Source organism: Phodopus roborovskii, unplaced genomic scaffold (genome assembly GCF_943737965.1).
Source record: "Phodopus roborovskii unplaced genomic scaffold, PHOROB, whole genome shotgun sequence".
NCBI lineage: Eukaryota > Metazoa > Chordata > Mammalia > Rodentia > Cricetidae > Phodopus > Phodopus roborovskii.
The window spans coordinates 603,241-626,461 of record NW_026125506.1 but is presented as its reverse complement, the minus strand read 5'-3'; the positions used below and the strand labels follow the sequence as shown (position 1 = coordinate 626,461).

At 42.8% G+C, this 23,221-nt stretch overlaps 1 protein-coding gene across 13 annotated transcripts in view; it reads left to right on the top strand.

The window, feature by feature from the left end:
* The window catches only part of Ep400 (E1A binding protein p400), a 98,271-nt gene that overhangs the window by 22,951 nt on the left and 52,099 nt on the right, over nucleotides 1-23,221 (top strand). For 10 of the 13 annotated variants that reach the window (XM_051176408.1, XM_051176411.1, XM_051176404.1 and 7 more), the window contains 12 exons: nucleotides 5,236-5,326; nucleotides 6,931-7,038; nucleotides 7,554-7,939; nucleotides 11,489-11,785; nucleotides 13,428-13,613; nucleotides 15,257-15,397; nucleotides 15,918-15,996; nucleotides 17,594-17,643; nucleotides 18,070-18,127; nucleotides 20,138-20,227; nucleotides 21,907-22,014; nucleotides 23,016-23,206. In XM_051176408.1, coding sequence (XP_051032365.1) covers nucleotides 5,236-5,326; nucleotides 6,931-7,038; nucleotides 7,554-7,939; nucleotides 11,489-11,785; nucleotides 13,428-13,613; nucleotides 15,257-15,397; nucleotides 15,918-15,996; nucleotides 17,594-17,643; nucleotides 18,070-18,127; nucleotides 20,138-20,227; nucleotides 21,907-22,014; nucleotides 23,016-23,206 — 1,785 coding nt within the window. The remainder of the gene's footprint in view (nucleotides 1-5,235; nucleotides 5,327-6,930; nucleotides 7,039-7,553; nucleotides 7,940-11,488; nucleotides 11,786-13,427; nucleotides 13,614-15,256; nucleotides 15,398-15,917; nucleotides 15,997-17,593; nucleotides 17,644-18,069; nucleotides 18,128-20,137; nucleotides 20,228-21,906; nucleotides 22,015-23,015; nucleotides 23,207-23,221) is intronic. The other 3 variants (XM_051176410.1, XM_051176406.1, XM_051176403.1) reach the window with 1 other exon arrangement.

Sequence of the window (23,221 nt, the reverse complement as noted above, 5' to 3'; positions counted from 1 at the left end):
TTTTGGTCCCTACTAGGGAAGTACTCTTAGGGGCATAGAATTTGTGAGTCACAAGAGGTTAGTTTATAGGGCCTGACATATGTTACATCATTTCTAGCCAAGAATATTGATGGATGTATCGGAATGTTCCAGCCTTCCTGTTCTCATATATGCTGTCCTGACAGCTGCCCTAAGCTGTTGGCAGAGTTTCTGTCCCACCAGGTCCCGAAGCCCTTTAATCCCAAATAACACTTGGAGGCTTATATTAATTATAAACTGTTTGGCCAGTGGCTTAGGCTTCTTACTGGGTAGCTCTCTTAATATTAACCCATTTCTATTAAACTGTATATTGGCACAAGGCTATGGCTTACCTGTAATATTCCGGCATGTTACTCCTTTGGCAGCTACATGGTGTCTCCCTCTGATGACTGCTTTCCTGCTTTTCCCATTCCCAGAATTCTAGTCTGGTAGCCCTGTCTCTTCCTGTCTGGCTACTGGGCAATCAGCATTTATTTATTCATCAACCAATAAGAGAAACATATATTCACGGCATGAAGAAGGGCATCCCCCATCACGAAGCATTCTAAAAAGAATTTCAGGGTTCAGGATGGATTTTGTTGTTTGCAGCTAATGTTTTTGCTAGTGAGAATATAGATCTAGAGCTTTCTGTGGCCCAGCTGTTTCCCAGAGCTGCTGAGGAGGGTCTTCATGTACCCTTCCCCCCCCCCCCCCCCGTTTGTTTTTTTGAGACAAGGTTTCTCTTTAGCTTTGGAGCCTGTCCTGGAACCTGCTCTGTAGATCAGGCTGTCCTTGAACTCAAAAATATCAGCTTGTCTTTGCCTCCCAAGTGCTGGGATTAAAGGCATGAGCCCTCACCTCCTGACTATGGGCAAGATCTATCTATCTATCTATCTATCTATCTATCTATCTATCTATCTATCTATCTATCATACATACATAATTCTGCCTGCATGTATGCCTGCAAGCCAGAAGAGTGCACCTAGATCATGATTGCTTAAAACCTAGATGGTTGTGAGCCACTTTGTGGTTGCTGGGAATTGAACTCAGGACCTCTGGAAGAACAGCCAGATCTCTTAACCTCTGACCATCTCCAGCCCTTTCCTGTACTCTTCATGTATAGTAACTCTGGTGTGACCAACCTTGTAGTTTTAGGACCTTACCCCAGCCATTGTTTTCTGTATTATATTGTGAATGTGTTCATGTTTTTATGTGTATAGTTGGAAGTTTGTAAGCATGAAATGAAATCCTAACTTGTTTTGTCACACATATTTTTTAAGAAGTGAATGTTTTTTATTAGTTTGCCTTTTTTTTTGGAGACAGGTCTCACATTATAAAACCTCCCTGACCTCAAAATTGTAGACTACCTCCCAAGTGCTGGGATTTTTAAAGGTGTGTGTCACCAAGCCTGGCTTTTAATATTTTTGTTTTTTTAAGATTTTTATTTTATGCACATGAGTGTTTTACCTGCATGTGTGTAGTGTATGTGTATCACATTCATTCTGGTGGCTGTGAGACCAGAAGAGAGAATTGGGATCACTGGAACCAGAGTTGCAGAAGCTTGTTAGCCACCATGTGGGTGCTGGGAACAAAACTCTGGTTCTCTACAACAGCAGATTGCTTTTAACCATGGAGCCATCTCTCCAGCCCCACTGTACATACTTTTGAAAAGAAGTTTCAGATAGGTTTTGTATTTGTGTTGTTTATACCAAATCCTGGTGTCAGGAATAAGAGATGAAAGGTTACTGAGTCTCTTCCACTAACAGGAGGGTCTGTCTCTTTCTTCTCCCTTGATCCCATTCTACCTTTAATGACGGCATCAGTCCTAGAAGCTGTGGTCTAGCCATTTAGCCATTTCATTACTTATTTTCCTGGTGATGTAAGTCTTCCTCCAGGAGGGGTGAATGCATTCTTGTATAGACAGCAGTCATTTTGAGTTAGATTCTTTACAAGCTACTTTACTTTTAATTAATTAATTATGCAGTGTTCTGCCTGCATGTGTGTATGAAGGCCAAAAGAGGGTCCCAGATATCATCACAGATGGTTGTGAGCTACTACCATGTGCTTGCTGGGAATTGAATTCAGGATCTCTGGAAGAGCAGCCAGTGCTCATAACTACTGGAGGCCCCTGTTTATTTATTGTGTATGTGTGTGCAAGTGCATACATATGTATGTGTGGGAATACAGTACATGGCATATGTATGTAGATCAGAGAATGGCCTAGGGAACTTGATTTCTCTCTTCCTTCCATGTATTTATCAGGGATCCAACTCAGGTTATGAGTCATGCATGGTGGCCAGCATCTTTACCTGCTGTGTCATCTTATTGTTCCCTAGGTAACAGGGGTTCCAACTAGACTACAAAGTGAATCCCAGGATAGCCAAGGCTACAGAGAAACCCTGTCTAGAAAAACAAAAACAACAACAAAAACAACAAGACAGGGTTTCTTCATGCAGTCCAGGCTGGCCTTGTATTTGCAGTTCCCCAGCCTTAGTCTCCTGAGTGTCAGGAATGTGGCCTATCATGTTTGGCTACTGTGTTGCAGCTGCAAATTTTGCTCTCCTTTGAGGCATGTGGCACTTAAACTTTTTAGTTTCTTATATTGACCTCTGTATGCTTCCTGGGTGTCTTTCTGCATGTGGTTGATTGTCAGCCAGACTCCTACCATCTGCCAGTCAGACCTAGACAGGGAAGACAGGGCCTTTTCTTTTCAGCAGTCTCTGTTCCAGCGTGTAGCTTGGGGATTGCCCTCATGCCACCTGCCAGCTTTGGGGAACTTGCTAGGCTCCTTTCCCTTCTGTATCATCTGCTACTTCTTCTTTGTTCTGATGTTTCACCTAGAGTTTATGCTTATTTGGAGTATGTTTCATCTAATACACAGTACTTTATCACTCCTGGAGGCAAGCCACTTATAGAACCCAGAACTACCAGCTCAGGGATGGCACTATCTACCATGGGCTGGGCCCTTTCCCATCGATCACTAAATTAAGGGAAAAAACCCTTACAGCTGGATCTTTCAAAAAACAAAAAACAAAAACAAACAAACCAATAGTAATAATTATTATTACTATTTGGTTTTTCAAGACAGGGTTTCTCTGTATTGCTTTGGACCCTGTCCTGGAACTCATTCTGTAGACCAGACTGGCCTTGAACTCACAGAGATCTGCCTGACTCTGTCTCCCGAGTGCTGGTACTAAAGGTGTGTGCCAACGCCAGGTTCAAAAATTTTTATTTTTTTAAGTTACAGCTGGATTTTACTGAGGCTGTTTATTTGTTTTGTTTCTTTTCTTTCTTTTTTTTTTGTTTTGTTTTTTGTTTTTTCGAGACAGGGTTTCTCTGTGGCTATGGAGGCTGTCCTGAAACTAGCTCTTGTAGATCAGGCTGGCCTTGAACTCACAGAGATCTGCCTGCCTCTGACTTCTGTCTGAGTAGTGGGATTAAAGGCGTGTGCCACCACTGCCAGGCCACAGAGGCATTTCTTAATTGAGGTTCCCTCCTTTCAGATAGCTCTAGTTTGTGTTAAGTTGGCATAAGACCAGCCAGCACACCTCTGTCTCCTGCTCTCTCCTGTCTTCCTCCTATCTTTGTTAAATATGAACAGGGCATGTCCTTGTTCACTGTGCCACCTGCTATTGCCGAGCCTATATACTTTGTGGTGTGAGTTGCAGGGATCAAACCCTATCTCTTTCTAGGCCTCAAGGTACTTAGTTCAGTAGCCATGTATGTGGCATAGTCTTTTGATTAGCAACAGTAACTTTGGTGTTTAAAGTGCTCTACTGAGGAGATTGGGAGAGCCAAGTCCTTTAGAGATAAATTCTGTAGCTTATACCTACTGGGTAGCACTACTACTGTTAGGGACATGCCGAGGTAGCAGGGACAGTGTTCATATGGAGAAGTCGTTGCTGACCAAGATTCGGTTAATTGCTCTTTTTGTAAAGTGACTTGTCAGTAGCTTTTCAGGTGATTACGCTTCTATCTATCTATCTATCTATCTATCTATCTATCAATCTATCATCTATCTGAGGGTCTTACTATGTGTTCCTAGCAGGCCTCCAACTCAGGTCCTTTTGCTTTTGCTTCTTGAATACTGAGATTGTAGGCATGGGTTGCTCCCCCTAGTTCAAAGGTCGTCTTCCAAAAAAAAAAAAAAAAAAGATTTTTTTTTTTTTTTTTTTTGGTTTTTTGAGACAGGGTTTCTCTGTGTAGCCCTAGCTGTCCTAGAACTTGCTCTGTAGACCAGGCTGGCTTCAAACTCACTGAGATCCTCCTGCCTCTACCTCCTGAGTGCTGGAATTAAAAGTGACCACATAAATAAGGGCAGCTTTTGGTGTATAGGAGAACAGAAATAAGGTGCCAAGATTATCCAAATCCCCTTCTCCCTGTCTTTGCACATGTGTAGCCTTACTCCTATTGACACTGCCCACAGGGGTTCACGTGTTTAACTGATCTGATCCTACATGGATATTATTGTCATCGCGGGTTCACAGTATACTCTAGGGCTCCCTCTTGTTGCTGCGCCTATTGTAGGTTTAGACTGCCATGATGATCATATAAATTCTACTGCATTCTACTCATCCGCATCCCTCCCACGCAATTTTTCTAATCACTGACCATACAGATTGAGTTCCTCTGTTTTATTTAAACCTTATTTAAATAACATTTCATTTACATATACACACATATATGTATGTAAACATATATGTGTGTATATATGTATATGGAGAGAGGACGGAGGGAGGGGTGGTAATCAAGAAATAGCATCTTGAAGATTCGAGGTAGATTGTTGTTAATTAGGGTCTTCATATGTTCCTCAGTAGGAAGGCGCCTATATTTTTCCTTTTGTTACTGACTTTTTGGGGTAAAATTGGGCTGTAGCCTCAGAACTGAAAGTAAGGTTTTCCAGTTCAGCCATTTTGTTGTCATTCAGTAGGTAAAGATAGTTTTTGACGCTTGTAGATTGGTGATGATTTGAAATTCCATTTAAAACCAGAATAATAGGTCTTTACCAGCCCTTCCCCCCCCCCCCCCGCCCCAAGAGGTAAGTTAGAATCTTACAGTATTTCTGATACATAAATGTACATTACATGTGTGTGTGTTTAAAAACATAGGGTAGGTAGTAGCAGGCTCCTTATTAAAAGGAGAGAGGTCAGTGTTTAGAGTAGGTATGGTAGCTGTAGTGTGTTTCATTCTTATGATGGTTGTAACAATAAGAATCTTATTGCTTTTCATTTTTTACAGCACCAAGCCCTGACTGGGAGCCTAGTGGTGGGGGCTGGCAGTGCCACAGAAGCCGATCCCTTTAAGAGGCAGCAAGTGATGCCACCTACAGGTATGCCCAACAGTTCAATGGTGGTTTAGTTGCCACATGTTTCTAAAGAACTTACTTTATACTTTCTAAGTTAATTTTTCTTTTGGTTATTATCAATGCAAATATTTGCATACTACATTTTTTATCTGTATTGAAGTTACAAACTTCAGTTGATTCTGTATATTCCTTCTGCTTTCCCATGAACAACCATTATACTGTGAGTTATTGTTAGCACTTCGTAGCCACCTTTGCAAGTTATTTTTTTGAACTGCCATGCCACCCACCACCCCAATAATGTGATGACAGTTTTTTTTTCTTGGCTTATTTGTTTTTCAAGACAGGCTTTCTGTGTGTATCACTGGCTGGCCTGGAACTCATAGAAATCCTCCTGCCTCTGCCTCACCAGTGCTGGGATTAATAGTGGGTGCCACCACTTTTTTCTTTAATGTGAGAGGCTCAAGTAGTTCAGAAGGTGACACATAGCTGCCACTGATTTGATGTCTGCTTCTTCTACAGCCACAGCAAGGGCCGTTGTCAATAAATTGCGGTTGTCATAGACATTTTTTTGTACATACCCAAACTTCTATACATGTGAGTTATTCTGGGGGGGGGGGGAACCACACAGATACAGAGTATCTTTTTAAAAAATTATGATCATGATAGGTCACTTCCAATCAATGCATCTGAATCTTCTGGTATCTGCACCATGTTCCACTGTGTGGATGGGCTTTTTTTTTTTTTTGTTTTGTTTTTTTTTTTTTTTGGTTTTTGGTTTTTTTCTCTTTAAGATACTGTCTCATGAGACCTGGCTGGCTTACAACTCTCGATGTCGCTCAGGCTGGCCTTGAACTTGGAGGAACCTCCTCCTGCCACTGGCTCTCCACTACACATGGCTTTGAACAGTTGACTTTTATCAGTCTTGCTAATCTTCCCTGTTTATTACTACGTTTTTTTGTTTTGTTTTGTTTTGATTTTCTGCCAGAATGAGCAGAGACTTGACAAGTGGTCTGAAATGTTTGTTTGACATATCTGGTAGCTGATTAGAAGGAACAGCCTCTTGAATGGGTGAGATGAGTGCTGCTCTCAAACAGCCTGCCAGCAGGCACGTCCAATTCCGCCACTGTCCACAGTTTCTGGCTCTCTCACTTTGTCCATTTTCCTTATTGATAAATCTTGTAATCTTTGGTGATCTGACCCACGGATGAAATCACACCTCCTGTTTTGATGTGGATGTCTGATTCTGAGTAAGGTTGTGCAGGAGCTTTTATTGCTCATTAACCATTTGTGAATCTGTCTCTGGCTCGCTGTTGATGTTCTCTGTCAATTGTCCTGGGCATTGAAACTTCGATTGTTATTTGTGAGTGCTTTGAGGATGATTAAGTGAGCCTCTGCCGGTCATGTGTTGTAATGTCTCTCAGTTGTTGCTTCTCCTTTGACCTTTGTATAATGCTTTTCTTTGTATTTTCAAATTTTTAATGGAACTGTATCAGTCTTATCCCTTATAGCATAGAAAGGCTTCCCTTTTTAGAGATTATAAAAACACTTACATATGTTTTTTTTCCCCCCTGCTACTTCTGTGGTTTTATTTTTACATGAAACAACACCTTTCTTGAAAATTATTCTAGAGCAGTCTAAGAGACCTCGTCTTGAAGTGGGTCATCCAGGGGTAGTTTTCCAGCATCCAGGGGTGAATGCAGGAGTCCCTCTGCAGCAGTTAATGCCGACAGTCCAAGGTAAGACCCAGCAGTAGAGTAGCACTCTTAGTTTGTTGTGAGGGAATGCCCAAAACCTATTGTCTGGCCCAGATTGGTGCCATGCAGTCAAGGGAGTGTACTGGACATGGAATTTCCCACATGGGGACATGTCTCTGTATCTCCATTAATTCAGTATGAGAAAGCCCCTGGAGACAGGTTCTGCCATTCTAATGGGAGCCCGTGGGAGCCACACATTTCTACATTGTGCTTTCTAGTGATTTTATTTTATTTCTGTGCTCCTTATTGCTACTGCTGTCAGGTGCCCTGTAGTTATTTGATGCTTTTTTTTTTTTTTTTGCTTAGTACTAACTTGCAATAGTTGGGTGCATTCTTTCCTTCTTTGTGTGCTCATCCTGACCTTAGGTCTGCTCTAGGCACTCCCATTTTGAGTTCTCATGTGAGCAACAGGATGTCCAGTCTTGTGTCTTTGTGAGTCACTTGGTGGAAGCTGCTATGCACTGAGGTTATTGCTTTGGGTTCTTTTTATTTTGCAGGAGGGATGCCCCCAACTCCCCAGGCTACACAGCTCACTGGACAGAAGCAGAGCCAGCAGCAGTACGACCCTTCCACAGGGCCCCCTGTGCAGAATGCCGCCAGCTTACATACCCCACCGCCACAACTGCCTGCGAGGCTGCCCCCGGCCAGTGTCCCAGCCACAGCCCTCCCTTCCACCTTACAGTTTTCACAGCAGTCACAGATAGTGGAAGCTCCAACTCAGCTCCAAATCCCAGTGAAGACTCAACAGCTGAACGCCCCTATCCCTGCCCCCCTGCCCAGCCAGCTTGCTGCACCTCCTCCACAGCCCGCTCAGCCGGCCCTACACGTCCCGATGCCTGGGAAGGCGCAGATGCAGACTTCTCAGCTTTCTTCCCAGACCCAGGTACTCTGTGGACATTGGCTGTTTTGACTAGTGAGGTGCAGAAGAAAAGAGGAAACATTCTGCAAAGGTGGCTGGCCCTTTAGGTATTTGGTAGTGTGGTCTACACTGAACCCGCATATCCCTGGGAGTATCTCTACTTCCCTCTTAGCACAGTTGGTTATTGTAGCAGTTGAAAATTATTTCTATTTGGCTCTGTAATAACAATCATTAAAGTAATAGAAAATCATTATTATTGTTGCTCTTAGTAGAGGGAGCCTCGGCCTGTTGAGTCACATTCACATGCTGTTTAGAGCGCGTTGTATCCATCACCCCATCACCCTACGGGAACCCGTAGGTGGTGACCAGTTTTGCCAGTCTTGAAAGTTGTGGGACTGACCCAGAATGACATGGATGAAGTGACAATTCAGAGTTGACTCTAGTTTTGTTCAAGGGCGAAGCCAGGATCTTCACCATCAGCTAGGCTTTCTCCTTTGCTGCCTCCTTTTCCTTTTTTCCAATCTGACGGATTCCACCAGTGCGGACGGCACTGTGCCTGTTATATTGTTGAGAATGCTGCTCCTCCTCACTCACTTTACACCTGTGTGGGTTTGTGAGTGCTTACTCCAGGTCTTGGAGTCCAGTGAGACTATGTGCAGCATTGCAGGCACACCAGCACTAGAGCACATATGGGAGGCAGTGAGTGCTGGGCCGCTCTGCTCTCGCCCCCCTTACTAATATAAGCGAGCTGCTCAAGAGAGGTTTAAGTTCTAGTTAGGACGGGCACAGAAAAGGAAAAACAGTCTATATTGACTACCGTGTGCTGTGGTGGGGACTTGATTGGCATTAGTTTCACTATCTAGCAACTTTGTGAAGTGGGATTTGCTATTCCTTTTTTATGAGAAGTTCAGGCCACAAGGTTAAAAACTTGACATGTCATCAACTAAGTAGTAAGTACATTGGGTTATTCTAGAGCTTTGAGGTAGGCAGGTATGTAGAACTCCTACACACTTGGTTAGGGGAGGAGGGTGATTGCTCCCTCAGGGCCATTAAACTCTGTCCCCATGACCCCCCTCCCCTATCAGATAGAGTTTCTCTGTATAACAAACCTGACTGTCCTGGAACTTACCAGGCCAGGCTGGCCTTGAACTCATAGAGATCCACCTGCCTCTCCCCGAGTGCTGGGATTAAAGGTGTGCGTCACTATGCCAGGCTCCCCATGCCAAATGGCTTTGCTTTCAACAGAGCAATCTTCCTTCTCTTGGAGTCACAGTCCTTACTTAGAGCAGCATTGTGATTTTCTTGAAAGGATCAGCTATGCCAGCTGAGGCACACAGAGAAACCCTGTCTTGAAAAGAACCGACCCCCCCCCCCAAACAAAACAAAACAAAACAGAAACAATCAGCTATGATAAATGGATTTTAAGAAACTGTACAGGGCTAGAGAGACTCTTGCAGAAGACCTGAGTCCAGTTCACAGTATCTACATTGGGTAGTTTACAACCACTGTGAGACCAGTTCCAGGGATTTTGAGATCCTCTTGTGACTTCCAAGGATACCTATACCCATGTGCACATACATACCCACACAGAGACATATACATATACAAATAATTTAAAGTCTTAAAAAGTAAAACAAAACAAAGTGGGACAATAAATCCATGGAAACCCATTTCTACTTGGACTTCATAGCACAGGTCTGCAATCCCAGCTACTTGGAAGATTAGAACAGGACAATTGCAAATTCAAGGCTATCTTGGCCAACTTAGAGTGATCCCATTGTGAAAAGTGAAGAGAAAGCTGAGTAGACTGTTTGCCTAGTGTATCTGAGGCCTTAGGGTCAACCACCAGTATGGTGGGAGAGACCCTTATTTCTTATGGGTTGGGCTGAGATTAGTCCCTGTTCTGTGTAAAGGGCCATGGGAGAAATTTTTCTTTTGCAGGCCATTCTGCTTCTGTCGGTCCCTCAGCTTTGTTCCTGAAAACATAGCTGCAGATAATGTATGAGTGAATAAAGGTGGCTATCCTCCCATAAAGCTTTATTTTTATATGTACGTACCTACTGTGACTTCTGGGCCCCCAAGGGGAGATACCTGCTGTGGGGGTCATTGTTAAGTCTTGAGACTATGTCTGCTGAGCCTTGCCCTGGTGGTCCTGACTGGCCTTCCTGCCAATCTCTCCCTGGCCTTCACCTCTCTTTACGTGGCTTCCTTCCTGGGTTCCTGCTGGGGTTGAGGCCCCTTTTGTGAGTGTGGCTTCTGGACAGTACAGAAAGATTTTCTACCTCTCCAGCCTTCTTGCCACAAGAGACATACATGGATCTGTTAAAAAGATGCAAGATGCAAGCTGGGATGTGGTGGAGCTGGATTATAGGATCCAGGCACTCAAGACGCTGAGGCAAGAGGATGGAGAGTTCAAGGCCAGCTTGAGCTACACTACTGAGATCTTGTCTCTGAAAAGTATACGTAAAAATAGTAAGCTCAGCCGGGTGTTGGTGGCGCACGCCTTTAGTCCCAGCACTTGGGAGGCAGAGGCAGGTGGATCTCTGTGAGTTCGAGGCCAGCCTGTTCTACAGAGCGAGTTCCAGGACAGGCTCTAGAGCAATACAGAGAAACCCTGTCTCGAAAAACCAAAACCAAAACCAAACCAAACCAAACTAAACCCAAACCCAAAAACAAACAAAAAATTAGTAAGCTCACCTGACATTTGAGTGTATGAAAATATAATACAAATAAAATAAAAATCTAGCTTAGCATTGTACTATTTATTTTTCTACAGCTAAAACAGTCCTATGTGGCTTTTACTTTGAAGTAAGGGATGAAGAGATTTCTGGCTCATGGTTGAAGGGTATAACCATTATGATGGGGAAGGTATGACAGCGGGGTATGAGGGGTCTGTTCACATTGCACATGCATGTAGTCAGTGAGCAGAGAGAGATGGATGCATCTGCTTAGTTTGTGGCTTTTATCCAGCTTCCTTTTCTTGTGACTTCATGATCAAAGCAACTGCCTTTCCTTCCTTATATGCCTTTAAATACAAATTTTAATTCTACATAAGTGGAAAATAAAACTTGCCAATCCAGATCCAAAAGCATTGCAAGAAATTAAAACAGCTGCATATGATGGTGTGTATGTGTAACCCCAGCCCTCAGAGGGTTGAAGCAGGGAGATACAGTTCAAGGCCTACTTAGGCTTTATAATGAAGGTTTTTTTGTTTTGTTTTTTGTTTTAAATTATCTCTTAAAAGTAAGAGAAAAAAGGTGAAGAAGAGGAGAGGCTTCCATGACGTCTGAGATAATATAGCAAGCTACTAAAGTGTAGATTATAATGGAGTTTCTGTTAGGTTCTTTGCAGTACAATTTAATCTTTGGACAGTATCTAGCTTGTGGTTCTGAGTTGTGGTTTGTGATGGGATTAATGGTGTGTGTGTGTGTGTGTGTGTGTGTGTGTGTGTGTTGCCATGGAGAAGAAGGCACTGTTTGTGCTGGCCTGTGTCGGCTGAGCTCTGGCATTTGGGCACTCTGAACCTGTGGAAGCCTTGTCCTGACCCTGATTCACTTGTCTTCTGCCCACTAGACAGTGGCATCGACCAGGCCCCCCCTGGACTCTGCCCAGCCCTGCCAGCGGCCTCTACCCACTTCCTCCTCTTCCTCATCCCTTGTACCCGTGAGTGGCTCAGGCCCTGGACCCTCGCCTGCTCGTTCTTCACCAGTGAACAGACCCTCTTCTGCTACCAGCAAGGCTCTGTCTCCCATCACTTCCCGGTCTCCAGGGGCAACAGTGTCAGCTCCCCCCAAGCCACAGAGTCCTGCTCAGAATGTAACCTCATCCCAGGATGGTTCTCAGGATAAGCTGGCAGAACAAATAACACTGGTAAGTGTGCTTAGGGAAATAACAAAGCATATTTGTTTGGTTTGTTTGTTTGGGGGGAGTCTTGTTTTCTAGACTAGCCCCCCCCATTTCTGGGCTTGGGAGATCTTGCTCCCGACTTGGCTAAGGGAATAGCTGAACGAAATAAAGGGGTATGTCATCATACAACGTAGCCAGAATTCAGCTTGTATTCTGGCTTGTGATTTACATTTCATTTGTAATATTTTAAGGCTGTGATAGTTTAAAATTGTTAATTAGAAACCAGGACTGGGACCAAATAATGCAGCCTTCTCTGCTCAAAGTAGACTAGTGGACATTTTTGCCTTGTGGTGAAATTGACCATGGTGAGCTGATTTCCTTCCAGTCGTGACTGTAGGCAGGAGTCAGGCAGGAGTGACAGACTGGAGCCCCATCCTTAAGAGGCAATGCCCAGTACTGTTATTAGTAAGGTTTTTCCCTGTCGGCCTGGTCCCGCTGCCGTGCCTGCCCCAATTAACACACTGAGACTCTGTATTAGATATAATTTTGTTGGCCAGTTACTTGTTTCATATCAGCTAGCTTTATCTTAAGTATTAACCCATTTCTATTATAATCTAAGTATTTTCACGTGGTCTCATCATACCGGGGAGTGGGGCTGGCGTCTGGTCTCCCCCGTCTCTCCATGTTGACTCCTTACTACTTCCTCGAATCCTCCTTGTCTCCTGGTCCCACCCATCTTGCTTATCTATTGGCCATCAGTGCTTTATTCATTAACCAGTATGAGAAACATATTTACAGAATGACATCTCCCATCATCTTTTCTGTCTAAATAAAAAGAGGGGTTTTAACCTTAACATAGCAAAATTTATCACCCAACAGTTATTAAATAACAGTTACAGTTATCAGTATTTAGTTCATTAACATCTAGTAAGATTTAAGAAAATATTTTATCATTTATTTTATTTTTGTGAGTCTAAAGTCCTATATGTAACTTATTTTTAATTTTAATTAAGGAAAACTATAACCATAACTATTTGTCTTTAACTCTCTTAAATTAATATTAGGAGTAGGTTTTTTTTCTGCCGGCCTGGACCCATTGCGGCGCCAGCCCCAAATAACACACTGTAAACCTTTAGAGGTTTCTTAATGTGAATCTGTCTTTACTGTAAATCTTTATCTTTTTCTGGCCACGAGTCTTTTATCTGGTAAACAACAACATTGCTAAAATGAAAGTCATAGCTGTGTTACAGTACTTAGTACTTAGTTCTTGTTGGGTGATTGTTTTGTTCAACTTCATCCAGGGATTTAAAATAAGCATATATTACATTTGATTGACATAAACTAAGTGCTGCTTGTTTTCTGGTTTGGTGCTAGTTCTGTGGCCAGTCTTCATTGATTCTTCTTCCTGATTGTTTCCTTTGTATACCTGGACCATTTTCTTTTGCTCTTTAGAGACAGCAGGATCACTGCTGCTTGTCTTCCTTGAGTCTGGGAGACTCTGACTCTATTGTATTCTTCTAGAGCCCTGTGTGCACATTTATCTTAAACTGGAGCCTCTTTGAGTCTCTCTCTCTCTCTCAGTTCCTGAGCCTTGACACAATAGGGTTTAGCAGAGTACATTTAATTATATGCTAGCCCTTACCCCACACATCCATGTTCCTTACAGGAAAACCAGATCCATCAGCGAATAGCAGATTTAAGGAAGGAAGGCTTGTGGTCCCTAAGGCGGCTGCCAAAGCTTCAAGAGGCTCCTCGCCCTAAGTCTCATTGGGATTATCTGCTGGAAGAGATGCAGTGGATGGCCACAGACTTTGTCCAGGAGCGGAGGTGGAAGTTGGCTGCTGCTAAGAAGGTAGGCTTGAAACTGCAGTGGCCATTCATGCTTTGTGTCTTTTGGAATAGTAGGAATTTAAATTGCTGTGAGCCAGGCACATGCCTTAAATGGTGGTAGCACACACCTTTAATCTCAGCACTAGGGAGGCAGAGGCAGGGGGATCTATGTGTCTTGGTCTACATAGTAAGTTCCAGGACAGCTAGGGCTACACAGAGAAACCCTGTCTTAATTAAAAAAAAAAAAAAAAAAAAAAAAAAAAATGTGTGGAGAAAGCATCTTCTGTTGTGTAGGTGGAGACTCAAAAGAGTCCTTGGTGTAGAGGTTGGGTTCCTTTTCCTTCCAGTTTGCTTGCCAGTTAGGATTAGGATGCGTTGAGGCGCCAGGCATAAGATGATAGGCGGATAGGCTCATCCTCTGCCTTCAATTCTGCCCCTCGTGTGTCTCTCCTTAACTGTGTGGCTGAGCTGTCTCTGTCTGGTTCTGGTGGAGAGTTTGTTCCTTTTATTGCTCCCATAGCAGGCACAATCCTTCAGAGACTTGTGAGGTGGTACTATTCATTCTACAAAAATGAAAATAAGAAGACAAGTTTCTGGAAAACTTTGGCCTCTGGGTGGAACTTAGTTATCCTTTCGTTATGTGGGCAAATACACTTACTATTACACATCATGTGGGCAAATGCACTTACTATTACACATCATGGACCGTTGTTTTCACTCCCAGACCTTGGTTTCCTGACCTGTGTATTTCCATCTTTGAACTCCCCTCTTTCCTCATCTAGTTTAAGAAGGGAAAACATTAAAAAAAAAAAAAAAAAAAAAAAAAGCCCAAAACTTGTTAAGTATTTGTTCAAAGGAAAATGATTCTGGACATGTGAATACCAACCTGGATAGGATGGACATGTAGCCAGTAGGAGGAACATGTGGGTAATGGGATGGACACATGGATTGGTATGGACAGGGTGGAGGTTGGGCTTGTGGACTCCAGGCTGGGCAGACAAGAACTGGCTGGTGGGGTAGGGTAGGTAGGCTGAAGAGCAGCACAGAATTCGTAGGCCATAATGAGGGACCAACTCTGCCCATTAAGCCTGTATCTATCTACCTTTCCTTCTCACTGGGACAGGGAGAAACAGACACCATCTCCAAGGAGAGCTTTTAAGGATCCATGAGAGGGTTGGCGAAAGATGAGTGCATGGTGTTGTAGTTGAGTGCTGTTGTGTCTCACTTAGGGTAGATAGTGGCTGTTGCTGTGTGCTCTGTGGTGAATGAGTTCTTACCTTCAGTTCTCCTGCTTTCTGGAGCTGCTACTGGCAAGGACCTAGTGTGTTCCCATTGGGAACACAGACTGATAGGGACCCAAACCAGAGTCTTTTGCATTCTCCCCTCTTTGGATGGGGTATAAAAAGTCTGTACACAATAAACATGGGTGGTTCAGTATTCATTGGGTGCCTTCCTGACTGTCTCTTGTCTCCTGTTTACTACTTTCCTCAATGCACACTCCCCACTCAGACATGAACAACTTGTGGGAGTCGACTCTTTGCTTCCATTCCATATGGCTCTTGGGGAATCAAACTCAAGTCATTAGGCTTGGTGCCTAGTGCCTTTACTTGCTTAACTTACCTTGCCAGTCTGAATACAACAAATTCTTGAATGTTTCTTCACCAGCTTGTCAGAACTGTAGCCCGACATCACGAGGAAAAGAAACTTCGCGAGGAAAGAGGGAAGAAGGAAGAGCAGAGTAGACTGCGACGCATTGCTGCCACCACTGCCCGTGAAATAGAATATTTTTGGTCAAATATTGAGCAGGTAACTTAATGGGATCTAAAAAACAAAACAACACAAAAATCAAATGTGTCTAAGCTGTGAGGCTGTGTGCCAGGTAACACAGCATCTCCAGCGTTCATGCTTGTCATGTGGAGGCCTTGTGCTCACTTGTCCCTCTTTGTTGTTAGCCTTCTGCGAGTTTTAGGTGAGGCCATGTCCATTTCTTTGTTTACTCTGTACCCGTGGAAGCCACAGCTTTGAAAGGAGAATGTAGTTAAGGCTGGTCAGGTTGTTATTGGTGTCTTGTGGTCATGAAAAGCAAAGTCTTAAGGATATCTGCTTCCGTCTGTACACTCTGTCCCTCTCTTAAGAACTTTGAAATTTTTACTACATAATAGAATTTGAGCAGGATAGGCTAAGATACAAAATAAAGAGGAAAGCACCAAACGGAGTTTTTTTCTTAAATATTTTGAATGAGGTTGATTGTGTTATGTGTAGAGTTGTACAGTTTACATTCTTAATGGCTTGCTTATTTACTAATTATTATTTTTTTTATTTTTAGGTTGTGGAAATAAAATTACAAGTAGAATTAGAAGAGAAAAGGAAAAAAGCCTTAAATTTACATAAAGTTTCCAGAAGAGGTATGGTATGGAAACTTTTTCATTGCATTTGTTTATTTAGTGTGGGATGGGGGAAGACACATGTGCACCATGGCACTTTCTAGAGATGGTTCTCGCCTTCTGTCACGTGGGTCCTAAGGATCAGTCTTGGGCGGTCAGGCTTGGCAGTAAGGGTCTTTACCTTCTGACCTGTCTGCCCAGGCAGATAGGTCAAAAGATAGAGACCCGTATGTGCGTGCGTGCATATATTTTTATTGTGGTTTTTTTTTTTTTTTTTTTTTTTTGAGACAAAGTTTCACTATATAATAGCCCTGGCTGTTCTGGAAATTGCTTTGTAGATCAAGCTGGCCTGGAACTCACAGAAATCCACCTGTCTCTGCCTCCCCAGGGCTGATATCAAAGGCATGTGCCACCACTGCCCAGCATTTTAAAGGCTTATTTACTTACTTTGTATGTGTTTGGGTAATGTGTTGAGCTCTTAAGTACAATTGTGAGACTTGGTTCTTCTGTCATATGGGTTCTGGGGATTGGGTTTAGATTAATTATCAGGCTTGATGGCAGGTGCTTTTACTCATTGAGCTGTTTTGCCAAGATTTTAAGGATAGTCTTAAGTATCCGGTATAGAGTGCTCATCTACGGTTTGTGAGACCTTGCATTTACTTTATAGGATATGTGCACACGAGCTTTGAATTTTTCATGTTTTGTGCAGCTTCCTTTCCTGATTTTGGCTAGAGAGCTCATTGGTCAGGGAGACCATGTGCATGCATTTGTTCAGCTTACTTTTTTAATTTTGTGTATACAGAGAGACATGAAAGGGGTGGGCATTAGGGGAGAATAGGATCTCACTCTGTAGCCCTTGGTCTGAAATTCAGGAGGAAAGATTTTGACCTCCAGCACCTGAGTGCTGGGATCAAAAGATGTACACTAACAGGCCCAGCAGCAGCCTAATTCTTTATCTCATTTCTTTAACTTTTTTTTTCTATGTGTCAGTAACCCAAAGTTGGTCCATTCTGAATGCTTTCAGAATTCAAGTCCTGTTTCTGTACAGTAAACAAGCCAGTTATTTACTTTTGGGGATTGGGCTGATGCAGTGCCTTTGCACCACCGAGATATTTCTGCAGTAGTTTCCCCCGGTCTTTGAATACTTAGGTACGAGTGAGAGAGCAACACAAATGGCACTCACTGTCTTCTCTAGTCCTTAAAATGTTCCAGGAGCCCTCGTTACCTCTCATACTGTTGATGAGGGAGCAGTCTGACAGGTGGCCATTGCTGAAGTTGTACAACTATAAACTGAGAGTGGCAGAAGTTTGAATCCCAATGCTTAGCAGTTAGGGGCAGGGGTTTGTGAATTTGAAGCTAGCCTGAACTCAGTCAGCTTGTCATTGACTCAAAAAACATCAGTAAGCATAAAAAAAGAATCACAAGATGGAAACAGTTGTTCTGGGTTGCCAAAAGGAATGAGGCTGTGAGGGGAGGAGGTGGAATTTACAGTCCCTCTCCTTGAGTGTTGATAGCCATAGATCTCAGCATGTATAAGCAAGACAGTACTTGCTGAGTTAAAAAAGCATCATCTTGCCACAGCTTTGGTGGTAATACTCTTTATTTCTTATCTACCTAGGCAAAGAGTCCAGATTAAAGGGATTTGAAACATCACCAGAACACTTCCTGGTAAGTACAGGGTTGTTGCTCTCTGATGCAAGGGGCTTTGGAAATGCCATGGTGTTGGATGGTGGTGGTGCACACTGTTAATCCCAACACTTGGAAGGCGAAAGGTAGGCAGATCTCTGTGAATTTGAGGTCAGCCTGGTGTACAAAGGACAGGCAGGGCTTCATAGTGAAATCATGTCTTGAAAAACAGAACAAAAAAAGAGAAAATACAGTGGCACTTAATGGCCATAGTTTCACTTGGGATATGACTGCAAATTTGAGAGGATGCAGTTGTAATTAAGGATCATTCCTCTTCTCCTTGGTGTCTTTGCCATGATTGCCCAGCAAATGCCTTGAAGCTTGGACATCTGCTAAATAGACACTTCTGCCTTGATATCCTATTCTGTGTTATTAAATCTCACATTTCTGAAATTTTTTTTATTTCAGGATCTAGGACTACCTGGGAGGAAAAGAAAAGCTAGCACTTCCTTGACTGACGATGAAGGTTGGTTCCCCACTCCTTTGATGCTTTATTGGGGCCTTGAGATCACAAGCCTTAGGGGTACACAGATGATTCAGGGCCAGGTCTGTTTCTGTCCTCAAGGAGTGACCTTGGTAAACTCGGGTAAACGTACTTATTAAAGGAAGACATGCTCACTGCCACCACAGTCACCAGGCTGGGATCTTTGGGGAGGAGCCTCCGTCATGTTTAAATGTTGGCACTTGGTTCAGAGTAGAACACAGATATAACTTTATGTGAGTGACTTGAGATCAGCCTGTGTCCGTGGCTTCTGACCTGTTGGCAAACAAATATGTCCTGGCTCCCGGTTGTAGAAACAATGGAAACAGGAGTCGGGTGTCGGAGGAAACAAGATGACAGTGTGTGATGTAACAGATGCTGGGTGAGGGATGCCCCGGTGGTCTCAGCAGCGCTGTAACTTTACTGGCTTGACTGGCAGTGTGTAAACATCCAGACTTTTGAAAGTTTGAGGTTTTAGTAAGGGTTGATTCTAGTTTGGAAGAGTTTGGCCAGTCTGTTAGTGTGGTACCTGTCAGGATTGTTTCACTCCAAAAGATAAGTAAATGAGTGACCGGCTGGCTCACAGGCGCTAGGAGCTTGGGTACCATTGCCTGACATTGACATAGCAGCTTGTGTTTTTCAAAGTGCCCTCCTTTCTCCCATTTGTTCCTGTGTCCTGGTTTTCTGTCCCTTCTTTTAGCTATTCTCCCTGTGCACAGTTCAGCCACTCTCACAGAGCTCTGACTGCTGGCACTGAAGCTGGAGAAAGGTAGAGGTCAGAAGCAATTCTGGTCCCTCCAGCCAAACAAATGTTCTCTTGGAAGGAGTTAGGTTATGTTTTTGTCTTTCTCTCCTTGCCTATTTGTTGATGTTGGGAGGCTAGGATATGTTTATCAGTGTAGCAGGCAGTAAGATTTTTTTTTTTTTTTTTTTTTTTTTTTTTTTTTTTTGGTTGGCATCTAGCCTTGTATAGTGATTTTTAGGTGTTTTTCTTTTTAAACTGTAAATGTGACTGACTGATTTGGGGCATCCCATTGTTAGGTAGTGGTTAGTTTAGGGAAATTAGATCTGGACAGGTATCTGATAACGTCACCTTAAACACTGTGTTTCTTTGATACAACCTTACATAGTCCCAGGCTGTCCTCTCCTCCCGTTGTGATGTCAGCATGACCACTACGCCTGTTCACTATTTTTTTCTCCTAAGCCATCTACTCTGTTAAACAAGTTCAGGAGAAATGTCAGAATGAAGTTCCAAGACCAGTCTGGCTTATAAGGTTGCACCAAGCCCAAGCTGTTTATGTCTAGTACTAGATGTGTCAAGGTACCAGCGATGTGGTATCTGGTGCCTTGTTAAATTTGGTGTATGGTAGAGGTTTTTTAATGAAGACCTGAGATAATGGGCAGAGCGAGTGTGTGTGTGTGTGTGTGTGTGTGTGTGTGTGTGTGTGTGTGTGTGTGTGTGTGCGCGTGCGCGCGCACGCGCATGCATGCATACATGCATGCATGCACATGTATATATTTTGGAAGAGCTAGGTTTTGTAATAGTGTGACTGAGAAGAAGCCAGCTGAAAAATGGCTGCTTACCTCTGAGAAGTTAGGGTTGAAGAGTATAAGCTAGTCTGAGTTAATTAGTGCTAAGGGGAGGACACACACTAGGTTTGGGTTGTGGCCCTTCTTTGTAGTAAGCAGTGATGAGTTCCTAGAAAGCATGTATCCCAGGAAGTATGCATGTGGCTTTTCTGTAGTGGGTGGAAACGTCACCAGCATTCTGAGCAGAGGTCTATTGCACAGGCTGTGAATGGCACTGCTGACGTGAAAGGGGTTCCCATTTGTTGCTTGCTTAACAGTGGTTTCTAGGATCAACCCGAAAAAATGTTAACATTCAGTATCTTTAATAGGTATAAAACAGTTTAGAAGTCTAATAGTGTTTAGTGATGTTGAGAAGTTCAAGTGAAGTTTTTACATGTCCCTGACCTCTGATGATAACCGTTTTAGTGGAAGATGAAGAAGAGACCATCGAAGAGGAAGAAGCACATGAAGGGCTTGTAGACCACCACACAGAACTTTCTAATCTGGCCAAAGAAGGTAGGCTGTCACTCTCTTACTGAAAACATTTTCATTAAACATTAAATAGACACATGGGAACATTTGAAAATAATGTCAGATAGATACAAGTGAGCGCAGTACATGGGGCAGAGTGTAGTTGGCATTCTCTTTCGGCTACTAACCAGTTCCCAATACAGACATGGAGACTTATTATTAATTATGACCACTACGCCTGTTCACTATTTTTTTCTCTTAAGCCATCTACTCTGTTAAACAAGTTCAGGAGAAATGTCAGAATGAAGTTCTGACTTAGGCTTGTTCCATTAGCTCTTTTAATTTAACCTTTTTTTTTTTTAATTTACATTTTGCCTTGGGGCTTTTTACTTTTCTTTCCTTCTGTATGTCCTACTTTCCTCCTTCCTCCGTGTCTGTCTGTCTGACCTCTGGTGTCTCCCTGTCATCTCTTTTTCTTCTCCTGAGCCTAAGTTCCTCCTCCTACTTACTCTCCCTGACTGGAAGTTCCACCTGTACCTCCTCCTCACTATTTGCCACTCATCTTTTTAATTAGACCAATCAGCTGTCTTAAGCAGGCAAGGCAAAACAGCAACACATCTTTGCATGGTTAAACAAATATTCCGAAACAGCATAGTACTGCCAACGTCAAGGAAGCAGATCTGTGGTATTGAGTTACTCCTGTCCTTGTAATTACACCTGACCTAGGCTTTTTGTATCTCACTTCCTGAACTCTCCTCTCCTCTTTCTGTGAGTCTCCCTACCCACTGTTGAGACTGAAGCAGAATCCCTTGACAAAGGGATTGTTCTTCCTGTCCAGTGGTTTTGCTCATTAGTTTCATCCAGATTGTTGGGTATCGCTTGTTAACACCTCAACTCTACAGTTTCACACAAAAATATGTTGTTGGTTACTTTGATTCCAACAGTGCTGTTGTTGTTATTCTCTTGTTCTATGGTGTTTGTATGCAAATGGCTCTACATATGCTCAGGTTTGGAACATGGTTGGCCTGCAGAATCAGGCATGGAACCCTCTGCAGCTGGAATTACAGATGATTGAGAGAGAGCTGTCTGACTGGATATTAGGAACTGAGCTTCGGTTGAAGGGCAGCAAGTGCTCTTAGGTGCGGTGCTTTCACTCCAGGGACATGAATTATTTAGACTCTGATCATAGCAATGGCTTTCTATAATGTCTGAGCTGGAGAGATGGCTCAGAGGTCACTGGCTGCTCTTCCAGAGGTCCTGAGTTTAATTCTCGGCAACCATATGATGGCTCACAACCATTGACAATGAGATTTGGTGCCCTCTTTTGTCTGGTCTGTAGGTATACTGTATACATAAGAAATAAACCTTTTCAAAAAAAATTTTTTTTAAAATGTACTTTTAGAATTTGCAAGTTGTAAATTCCTCGAAAAATCAAGAATCCAAAATGCTTTAAAATCCAAAACTTTTTGAGCAGTAAGGAAATGGTATTCTGAAGTCTCAGATTTCAGAATATTTTTGATAGTGGATTTTCAGATGTGTGCAGAGGTATGAACGTGTCTGGTCTTAGGCATGCTAGCCTGCGTCAGCTGTTTTAGGAAGAGGAGTGTGTGTGACAGGCTACCCACCTAGTCTTCTTGCTATGTCTTTCTGAGTGCTTTTTTTCTTTTGCAGCTAAGTGATAGTTGTCATAAAATGATCTTTTTCCTTCCTGTCATCCTTTCCAGCTGAATTGCCCTTAATTGATTTGATGAAGTTGTATGAAGGTGCCTTTCTGCCAAATTTTCAGTGGCCACAGCCTGAGCCTGATCATGAAGAATCAAGCGGGGAAGAGGGTATGTTTTTAGTGTTGTAAAGAATCCATGTTTAAAATGAAAGCCAAAATAAAGACATTAAATAAGATGTAAGAAATTTGAAGTATTGGACCCAAGGACAGGTTCTTCAGTTCCCGTTAGTTGTTGCTGGGACTTTGGGCTTTGGATAGGATAAAGTCTGGGTGTGACTGTATACAGAAAGCAAAAGAATTTGAGCCAGAAAAAAAAGAAAAAAAAAAAAAAAAAAAAAGGAAGTGTATTTTATATGCAATTTTCCTGCTTAATACTCTTTAAACTCTGAAGTTTTTACTTACTAACTTGGTACATTTATCAGAGCATTGGGAGAATTGTGGAGGATATAGAAATGTTTTTTTCTAGATGTGTTTGCTTATTAACTTTCAGGTTTTCAGTGGTTGATTCCAGAAAGATACACAGACTCACAGCTTGCCCTTTTCTCATGCTAATTCTTTTGCTTACTAGATAGATACAGGAGCATAGGGCCATGTGACAGAGGGTCTCCTGTGGAATTCAGGGCCTTTCACAGTCCCCTTCTGTAGCAAGACCTAGGGTCAGAGACAAAGACTTCTTTCTTCCTTGTTTCTAATTTTTCCGAATTTTTGATGATAGTACAAAGGAGATTATTAAACCTAAGATACTGTCCACATTATGGGCTCCCAGTCAACACAACCATTTCTTGAACAGCAGGCTGTTGGGGGTAGATTTTGCTTTGATTCCTAGATATAGGTGATAGTGATGTTTCTTTTCTTATTTTACATATGTTCCCAGTTCTCCCTCTCTCCCACCCTCCCAACCTTCCATTCCCCCATCCCACCAGATAGTTATGTTTCTGAAGAGTCATTCATGTTATCGTGGATGTATAAAGTGGATTTCAGTGAAGAAAAAAAAAAAGGGTATCATTTCTGTATTCTTTCTTGTCATCTGCTGCCTCCTCCCCATTTCTTTGTATGTTTAGGCTTACGAAACTCACAGCAGTCTTAGCTCTGTTTTCATTGTTGTTCTAGATGTGGAAGACTGTCCTAGTGACAGGGAGGGCCGGAGGGACTCAGTCCTCATTGACTCCCTCTTCATCATGGATCAGTTTAAAGCTGCAGAGAGAATGAGCATTGGAAAATCCAACACCAAGGACATCACAGAAGTTACTGCTGTGGCTGAAGCCATCCTCCCTAAGGGCAGTGCCCGGGTCACAACTTCGGTGAGGAACTCTTTC